The 9583-nt window shown below is 47.4% G+C and overlaps 1 protein-coding gene across 3 annotated transcripts in view; it reads right to left on the reverse strand.

Annotated features, from left to right (window-relative positions):
• The window catches only part of TPST2 (tyrosylprotein sulfotransferase 2), a 69582-nt gene that overhangs the window by 4420 nt on the left and 55579 nt on the right, over positions 1-9583 (reverse strand). For 2 of the 3 annotated variants that reach the window (XM_032256727.1, XM_032256728.1), the window contains exons 4-5: positions 7322-7520; positions 3130-3180 (exon numbers count right to left, since the gene is read on the reverse strand). In XM_032256727.1, the coding sequence (XP_032112618.1) occupies positions 3130-3180; positions 7322-7520 (250 nt within the window). Of the gene's footprint in view, positions 1-3129; positions 3181-6956; positions 7521-9583 lie in introns of those variants that run through there. The other variant, XM_032256726.1, reaches the window with a different exon arrangement.

Below are 9583 nucleotides of genomic sequence, written 5' to 3' on the forward strand. Positions count from 1 at the left end.
AAAAAAAAAAAAAAAAAAAAAAAAAAAATTAATGAGATCTGAAAGCTAGGGACCATGGCTTTTTGAGCACTTTCTGGTTGTCTGGGGACAGACCCCACTCCCTTTGTGGGAATCAGAGTCTTATCTTTTGCCGGTGTGAAAAAATGTAGCCAGAATTAGTGAGCGCCAATTTATTATTTGTTTTAACCAAAAAGATGATGTAGGCAGAACAATACAGTGAGGATGAGAATTACCCAGAAACTGAAACTTTTCATTTTTGTCTGTTGCCTTTTTGTGTTCCTTTTTTTCAGATGGAGTCTCGCTCTGTCGCCAGGCTGGAGTGCAGTGGTGCGATCTCAGCTCACTGCAACCTCCACCTCCCGGGTTCAAGTGATTCTCCTGCCTCGGCCTCCCAAGTAGCTGGGATTACAAGTGTGCACCACCACGCCTGGCTAATTTTTGTATTTTCAATAGAGACGGGGTTTCACCATGTTGGCCGGCATAGTCTTGATCTTCTGACCTCATGATCCACTCGCCTCAGCCTCCCAAAGTTCTGGGATTACAGGCGTAAGCCATTGCACCCGACCTGTGTTTTTTTTGTTTTTGTTTTTGTTTTTTGAGACAGGGACTCAAGCAGTCCTCCCGCCTCAGCCTCCTGAGAACTTGGGACTGCAGGCACGCACTGCACCTAACTCCTGCATGTTGCCTTTTTTTGTCTACCTGAATATGCATTTTTGCATTAGTTGCAGTTGTATAAGATGAGCTGCTTTGTTTTGCTTTCTTACGATTTTTCCATCGTTTGGGTTTCACTGGCACCATTTTGGATGGCTACATATGTTCGGTGGAGTGCACATACCACATTTACTGACTGCTTCCCTAAGACTGGTTCCAATTTCTGCAGTATTCTGAATGACATCACATTCATATCCTGATTTTGCCTCTCTTGTGTTGGATACTGAAGCTCTACTGAATCATTCCATTAGAATACACTTTTAAAAAGTGGAATCATACTTGAACCTGGGAGGCGGAGGTTGCCATGAACCCAGATGGCGCCACTGCACTCCAGCCTGGGTGACACAGTGAAACTCCATCTCAAAAAAAAAAAAGAAAAAAAAAATGGAATCAGCAGGTGGGAGGGTTCAGATCTTTTAAAAACTCTTGAACAACAAGGCTAAAAGTGTTTTATAAAAAGGTTGGGGCCGGGCGCGGTGGCTCACGCCTGTAATCCCAGCATTTGGGGAGGCCAAGGCAGGTGGATCACTTGAGGTCAGGAGTTCAAGACCAGCTGGCCAACATGGGGAAACCCTGTCTCTACTAAAAATACAACAATTAGCCAGGTGTGGTGGCAGGTGCCTGTAATCCCAGCTACTTAGGAGGGTGAGGCAGGAGAATCGCTTGAACCTGGGAGGCAGAGGCTGCAGTGAGCCGAGATCCCACCATTGCACTCCAGCCTGGGGAACAACAGCAAAACTGCATATCCGGAAAAAAAAAAAAAAGGTTAGGCCAGTTTATACTTTGTTGATACTTTCCTGCAGTGTATGACATATGCGAGATGTCTAGCTGACCTGGGACTTGTTTTTGTTGCTTTTAGGAATAAAATATGAAGGAATGGCACACCCCCATGCTCAGGAGGGCCGCCCTGCAGATAAACCGTGTCAAGCCTCTACTTCTAACCCTCTTCTCCCCCACTGTCCTCCACTGTGCACATACTAGGTTTCGTAAAAACAGGAAATGGTCTTGAAGAAGCTATTTAGCAAATAGTAGCATATGCATTCCACAGAATGCTACGTAACCACCCAAAATGGTGCCAGTGAAACGCAAAAGGTAGGAAAATACTAAGAAAGCGAAGCAAAGCAGCTTGAACATTAAATTTGCAGCGAACAGGTGGCTCACGCCTGTAATCCCAGCACTGTGGGAGGCCGAGGCGGGTGGATCACGAGGTCAAGAGCTCGAGACCATCCTGGTCAACATGGTGAAACCCCGTCTCTACTAAAAATACAAAAAATCAGCTGGGCACGGTGGCGCGTGCCTGTAATCCCAGCTACTCAGGAGGCTGAGGCAGGAGAATTGCCTGAACCCGGGAGGCGGAGGTTGCGGTGAGCCGAGATCGCGCCATTGCACTCCAGCCTGGGTAAAAAAGGGAAAACTCCGTTCCCAAAAAAAAAAAAAAAAAAATTTGCAGCGAATATTCCTGTAAATCACATTGGGGTACAAACAAAAACATAATCACAACGAATGCACAAGTGCATACTCCAGAGGTTTCGCCACTCTCCCCACTTCCAAGCGTTTACGGTTCCCTCTGCCAGGAGGGAAACCGTTTCTATCCAGACCTTTGTGTGGCAGACCCAGTTTTAATCATTCAGATATTGGCTTATGGGTGTTTTGCAGCATCGGTGACCAATTCTCTGATTATCCAGATACCAGCTGGGTGTTCAACAATTCAGTCCACTTCTGACAGTGACTCCCAGTGAGTGAGCATCAGCTGCTGTGGATTAAGGGCTCGGTTCCACACGTGTACCACTTTAGATGCCAGCTGCAATAGGGTGCCCAGGCTATCCACGCTTCTTCCCAGCCAACTACAAATCTGGAGGTTCCCACAACCCCTACTCTGGTTTGATCATTCACTAGGACAGCTCACAGGACACAGGGAAGCACTTTACTAACTGCGACCTGTTGATTGTAAATAATACAGCTCAAGCTTGGGCAACATGCCGAAACCCTGCTGCTACAAAAAAATACAAAAATTAGCTGGGTGTGGTGGTGTGTGCCTGTAGCACCAGCTACTTGGAGGACTGAGGTGGGAGGACTGCTTGAGTCCAGGAGACTGAGGCTGCAGTGAGCCATGATGTCACCACGGCACTCCAGTCTCAAAAAAAAAAAAGTTAGTTCAAAGAAAAGTCCCCACAAACTCCCTCCAACTGCATTCGGGCCAGATGATGAAGTGAGAGGCTGCTCCCTGGCAGAAGAGCCACCGAGATGCGGCCCCAGCTGGATCCGTGCTTAGAGACCCTCTGGCCCAGCCCGCATCCCCCTTTTTATAATGGGAAAACCGTCAACCAGAGTGGAGAAGTCACACATCTAAGGGCATACAGCCAGCTGACAGTATAGCTGAGAAAGACACACTTCAGAATTCCCCTTGGGGTTTCTAACCTGAAAATATCCTTTCAGATTGGCTGGTGTTTTATAGTCCCCCTTCAAGACCTAAAGAAGAGAAGAAGAAATATCACTATTATGAAAATGACCAAAAAACAAAATGTAGTCATTCCCAACACATCCGCTCCTCCACCCATCCAACCTCCTCACCCACCCGTCCCTCCATCCAACAAACATTGATTAAGCTCCTCTTCTTCTAGGCCTTATTTTAAGCATTGTGTCTGGTTGACACAATGTCAACCACATAATTGAAATTCCTGTTCCCCTGAAGCCACTGTTCTAGAGGACACACCAGATAATACACAAGAAGCAATAACCACAAGTAAACAAGGGCATAGCAAACCATGGGAACTGTTGTAAAGAAAGTACAGTAAAGAGGTATGATTAGGAGTAACCAGGGGGCTGCTTCTGCGTGGGTGGTCAAGAAGGGACTCTTGTGCCAGGCGCAGTGACTCACGCCTGTAATCCTAGCACTTCTGGAGGCTGAGGCAAGAGGATCGCTCAAGTCCAGGAGTTTGAGACCAGCCTGGGAAACATAGCGAAACCACATCTCTATGAAAATTAAAAATCAGCCGGGCGCGGTGACTCAAGCCTGTAATCCCAGCACTTTGGGAGGCGGAGGTGGGTGGATCACGAGGTCAAGAGATCGAGACCATCCTGGTCAACATGGTGAAACCCCGTCTCTACTAAAACTACAAAAAATTAGCTGGGCATGGTGGCGCGTGCCTGTAGTCCCAGTTACTCAGGAGGCTGAGGCAGGAGAATTGCCTGAACCTGGGAGGTGGAGGTTGCGGTGAGCCGAGATCACGCCATTGCACTCCAGCCTGGGTAACAAGAGCGAAACTCCGTCTCAAAAAAAAAAAAAAAGAAAAAAAAAAAGAAAATTAAAAATCAGCTGGGCATCGTGGCATGCATTTACAGATCCTGCTACTCTGGAGGCTGAGGCTGGAGGATTGGTTGAGCCCAGGAGGTTGAGGCTGCAGTGAAATATGATCGCATCACTCCACTCCAGCCTGAGTGACAGAGCGAGACCCTGTCTCTTAAAAAATGAATGAATAAAAATAAAAAAGGGCCTCTGGAAATAGACAACCTTTGAGCTGAGACCCAAATGACAAGGAAAAATAGGTAGGCGAAGCTCAGAAGAAAAAGACCCCCAGGCAGAAGAAACAGAGCAAAGGCCCTGAAGTTAGAGCATTTCAGGCCCTCCCACTAGGAGTCACATTTAAAAAGAAAATGAAACCAGAGAAATTCTAGTATCTTTTATTTAATGTGATAAAGCTAAAAACTTTTTTTATTTTTTTGAGACAGGGTCTCAAAAAAAGAGAGCCCGTATCCCAGGCTGGAGTGTGGTGGTGCGATCATGGCTCACTGCAGCCTCCACTTCCCAGGCTCAGGTGGTCCTCCCACCTCAGCCTCCCGAGTAGCTGGGACTACAGGCACACGCCACCATGCCTGGCTAATTTTCTGTATTTTTAGTAAAGATGAGGTTTCACCATGTTACGAAGGCGGTCTCAAACTCCTAGGCTCAAGCAATATGCCTGCCTCAGCCTCCAAAAGCGCTAGGATTATAGACATGAGTCATCACATCCAGCCTGTCTAAAATATTAACATTTCCATATGTAATTTATATAGAAGCGACTAGCGAGAAATGTTACGTCCTTGTTTTTTGTCCTAAATCTTCAAAATCTAGTGTGTATTTTACACTAACAGCACCTCTCACTTTGGACGAGCCCCCCTTTACAGAATCAGTGGCCACACATGGCTAGTGGCTACCATATGGGACAGTGCAGGCAGAGACGATTTCATCAGCGTAGCTATCCTTTTAGCCACTGTGTTTACTGAGCCCCAGGATCCATTATTGGAACACACAGGGTCCACAGCACACACAGGAACACACAGGCACGCATGCACACTCACAGGGCTTAGTGAGAGGACTTAATCTTCACAGGAACAGCCAAGCTATGGCAAAAACTGAACCAGGGCTCTAGCACTTGCCAAGACTTGCGGACCCCCCCAGGGAAGAAACCTCTTTGGAAGAAAATGAGACCGTTTCCACTATAAATAAACACAAAAGGCTCCAAAGAGTTGTTAACCACCAGTGCTCATGAGAATTATTTGTTTTACAAAATATATAAAGTCAGGCCTTACTCCGGGAACTTCTGACCCATGTCCTGGGGCAAGCCAGGGGCACCCAGCCACCTTTTAAAGAGACCTCAGAGGAGCCACTGCTGGGCCCTTGCTGAGAACAGCGAAGTAGGCAGCGCCCAGCCCACTACTGCGGCGCCCCCAGTCGACCCTCGCCTCTGCTTCTGAGAAGCACCTGGGGCTGGCTTTTGAGATTACTACCACCTCCTTTTTAATCCAGTTAATTTTTTTTTTAAGATGGAGTCTTTCTCTGTCGCTCAGGCTGGAGTGCAGTGACGCAATCTCAGCTCACTGCAACCTCCGTCTCCCGGGTTCAAGCAATTCTTCTGCTTTAGCCTCCTGAGTAGCTGGGACTACAGACGCACACTGCCACGCCTGGCTAATTTTTTGTGTTTTAGTACAGACGGGGTTTCACTGTGTTGCCCAGGCTGGTCGAGAACTCCTGAGCTCAGGCAATCCACCTGCCTTGGCCTCCCAAAGTGCTGGAATTACAGGTGTGTAATTGTAGAAGCCAGCGTGCCCAGCCAATTAATGTTTTATTATGGTAATACATGTACAACACATAGGTAGAGAAAAGTACGTAAAACACATACACAGAGAGTTTAAAGATTACTATTACTAAAGAATCATAAAATAAAAATAATAATATTTATAATAAAAATAATAAACCACATCTGGGTTGCACCGTTCACCTGTCAATGTCAGCTGGGTATGTACGTTGGAGCTCTGAGTATTTCTGTAAATAGATGTCTGCAAAATCAACTAATGTCAAGACAAAGAGGAACTCAGGAGACTCACAGACAAAGCTTACACTTCAATTACAAGGGCAGAGCCCCCAAAGCTCAGTGTTAGTAAACTCTTTGTTACACAGAGATCAGTGGGTGTCAGAGAGGCACTAATGACTTGTTAGCGCCAAAACGAAACTTCCTTCTTGAGCCAAATGAAGAGTTACAGAGCTAAGAGATAATTAACTTTTTTCCGCTGTGATTCAATACGGGAAATGTTTACTTCCTAAAATCAGCACACGCTCAGAAATCCTGAGCTTAGCTTCAATGAAAGACTCTGGGTCTTAATGGTGTAAGGGTTTTGAAAGCTCTTCCTCCGGCCTGGGTCCCATTTTCAAATATTTGCCTATAAGGAAGTCAGAACACAGCACTTGAAGTGAACTAGAAGCTGTCATGGCAACGTATGAGTAAGGACATCCACTTGTTAACTGTTCTACACAGTGGGTGTTAGCCTACTTACACTTCAAAGCATGTTGTCAGTCACTGGAGGCTCACACTTGTAATCTCAACACTTTGGGAGAGTGAAGCAGGAGGATCCCTTATGGCCAAGAGTTCTAGACCAGCCTGGGCAACATAGTGAGACCCCGCTTTTATAAAAAATAAAATTAGCTGGGCTTGGTGGCATGCACCTGTAGTCCTAGCTACTCAGGAGCCTGGGGTGAGAGGATGCCTTGAGCCCAGAAGTATAGATAGGGCTGCAGTGAGCTGTGACTGCACCACTGCACACAGCTTGAGCAACAGAGCAAGACATGTCTCAAACAAAACTAAGAACTCATTTCCCTTCACCACCTTAACTACAGAGAATTTTAAAAGTAATTTAAACTGCCCTAAACTCTCATTTGTCTGAGAAATCAACATTAAACCTTATCAGGCAAGAAAAAGACCAACGGTTTATTTATTTACACTCCCTCTCAACAAAGACTTGAGGTGCTTTGCAAACAGATAAACAAGTAGCCAGGGAAACAGTGGTAAACATGTAAATCAAACCAGAGAAATAAGATGACATCAGTGAAAAGCTGGCCTGCTGCTAGATGTTAGGGTATGAGAGACAGGCTACCCGTTGGCTTTGAGCTTCCCTGCGGCCCAGGGGAAAATGGAAATACAAGACATCATGCAGCTCACTGTGTCCTTCAGATAGAAACAAACCAGACGACCAGGAACTGAGAGACTGGGCATCTTCTCAGGTGGCTGGAGCTTCCACAGCTTCCGAGGCCTCGAACCCCGAGAGCACATTTCCACAACTGCAGGTGCATACTCACCCGGTGCGTGTTATTGATGACGAAGGGGTCAGGGTTGCCGTAGTTGGGGGGGTTTGCATAGGGGTCATAGCCAAGCCGAGCCAGCATGGGGGCGATCTGGGCCATGTCCCGCAGCACGTCCCCAGGGATGTGGCCGGTCCACTTGGAGAGCGCTTCCAGGTTAACAGGCTTGATGACCTGGTCCGTGGACCGCTCAATCCTGGGGAGAGAGGAGACACTGGAGAGGGCAGGGCAGACCCAGATGGCGCCTGAGTGGGTTCCCTGCTCAGCCACTCTGGGGCAGCAGGTAACGTTGGGGACACCTGGCCTCCACCCAGCTTTGCTCCACCAAGTGTGAGACTGAAGGTGAGTTATTTTTGCTTCCTCATACCTCCTCTGTGCCATGGAAACACAGTGAAAAGCACACAGTGAAAAAAGTCAGAGAAACGTACTAGCAGTACACACCATGGGTACATACATTCTGCTTTCTTGACTTCTGCTTAAAAAATAACGTTTGAGGTCAGGCACAATGGCTCACACCTGTAATCCCAGTATTTCAGGAGGCCAAGGCAGAAGGATCACTTGAGCACAGGAGTTAGAGACCAACTTGGGCAACATGGTGAAACCCCGTTACAAATCTTAGCTGGGCATGGTGACAGGTGCCTGTAGTCCCAGCTGCTCAGGAGGCTGAGATGGGAGAATTGCTTGAGCCCAGGAGGTTGAGGAAGCAGTGAGCCTGAGCTGTGATAGCACCCTGCACTCCAGACGGGGCAACAGAGCAAGACCATGGCTCAAAAAAAAAAAAAAAGAAAGAAAGAAAGACAGACTTTTTAATGAATATGACTAACGTGAATATTTTGTCCCTGAAAAAAAGTTATAAAACATTAATGATAAAGCTAAAAGCCACCGTGGTCATCACTGGCAGTCCATCAGCTTCCTACAGGTGCTCAGCCTCTGCACTGTGGAGCACACCACCCTCTGGAACCTTTTCCTGTAGGGTGATTAAGAGCAGACCAGGGAGCCAGACTGCCTGGGTTCAAATGCCAGCTCTTCCCCAGCTGTGTGGCCTTGGGAGCATTACTTCACCTCTCTGAGCCTTAGTTCCCTCTTCTGTATTGGCAATAACAGTACCTACCTCAATGGGCTGCTCTGAAGACTAAATGAGTTAATAGAAAGTACTTAGAAGAGCACAGGGACATTGTAAGTTCTTTTTTCTTTTTTGAGATGGAGTCTCACTCTGTCACCCAGGCTGGAATGCAGTGCCACAATCTCAGCTCACTACAACCTCCACCTCCCGAGTTCAAACAATTCTCATGCCTTAGCCTCCCAAGTAGCTGGAACTACAGGCATGCACCACCATACCCAGCTAATTTTTATATTTTTATCAGCTACAGGGTTTCACTATGTTGGCCAGGCTGGTCTCGAACTCCTGACCTCAAGTGATTCGCCCGCCTTGGCCTCCCAAAGTGCTGGGATTACAGACGTGAGCCACTGTGCCTAGCCAACACATTGAAAATTCTTAATAAGGGTTAGCTCGCTTGCTCTCTCTCCTCTCTCGCTCTCTCTGTCTCTCTCCTCTCTCTCTCTGTCTCTCGCTCTTCTCTCTCTCTGTCTCTCTCTATCTCTCTCCTCTCTCTCTCTCTCTCTGTCTCTCTCTGTCTCTCTCCTCTCTCTCTCTCTCTGTCTCTCTCTCTCTCTGTCTCTCCTCTCTCTCTGTCTCTCTCTCTCTCTCTCTCACACACACACACACACACACACGCCTGCAGCTGTAAAACAAATATGCTACAGATTTTTTCCCCACCCAATACCTCGTTCTTTTTGCCAGCAATGTAGCCTTCCTCCATAACTTATTTTGCTGTTCCCCTAAAGACAGACATTTATGTTGTTCCCAACCTTTTGCTGTTACCTCGAAAGAACCCTCATCTACAGCCTCTTCCCAACTCTCCCTGTAACAGGCTTACCAAGACGCCTGAATGATGCAATCACCAATTACAACTCAGGGGCCTGACTGGATGAATGGCGGGGAAGCCCCAGGATCAAGGACCTAGTTCTAAATGCTTTCATCCCCACTAAGAGGTGACTTGGTAAAGGTGGCATGTGCCTGTAGTCCCAGCTACTTGGGAGGCTGAGGCAGAAGAATCACTTGAACCCAGGAGGTGGAGGTTGCAGCGTGCCGAGATTGTGCTACTGCACTCCAGCCTGGCGACAGAGCTAGACGGAGGAGGGGGAAGAGAAGGAAGAGGAAGAGGAGGGGGAGGAGGGGGAGGAGGAGGAGGGGGGAGG

This window comes from Sapajus apella, unplaced genomic scaffold (assembly GCF_009761245.1).
Source record: "Sapajus apella isolate SASKATOON/1434 unplaced genomic scaffold, GSC_monkey_1.0 scaffold95, whole genome shotgun sequence".
NCBI classification, from domain to species: domain Eukaryota; kingdom Metazoa; phylum Chordata; class Mammalia; order Primates; family Cebidae; genus Sapajus; species Sapajus apella.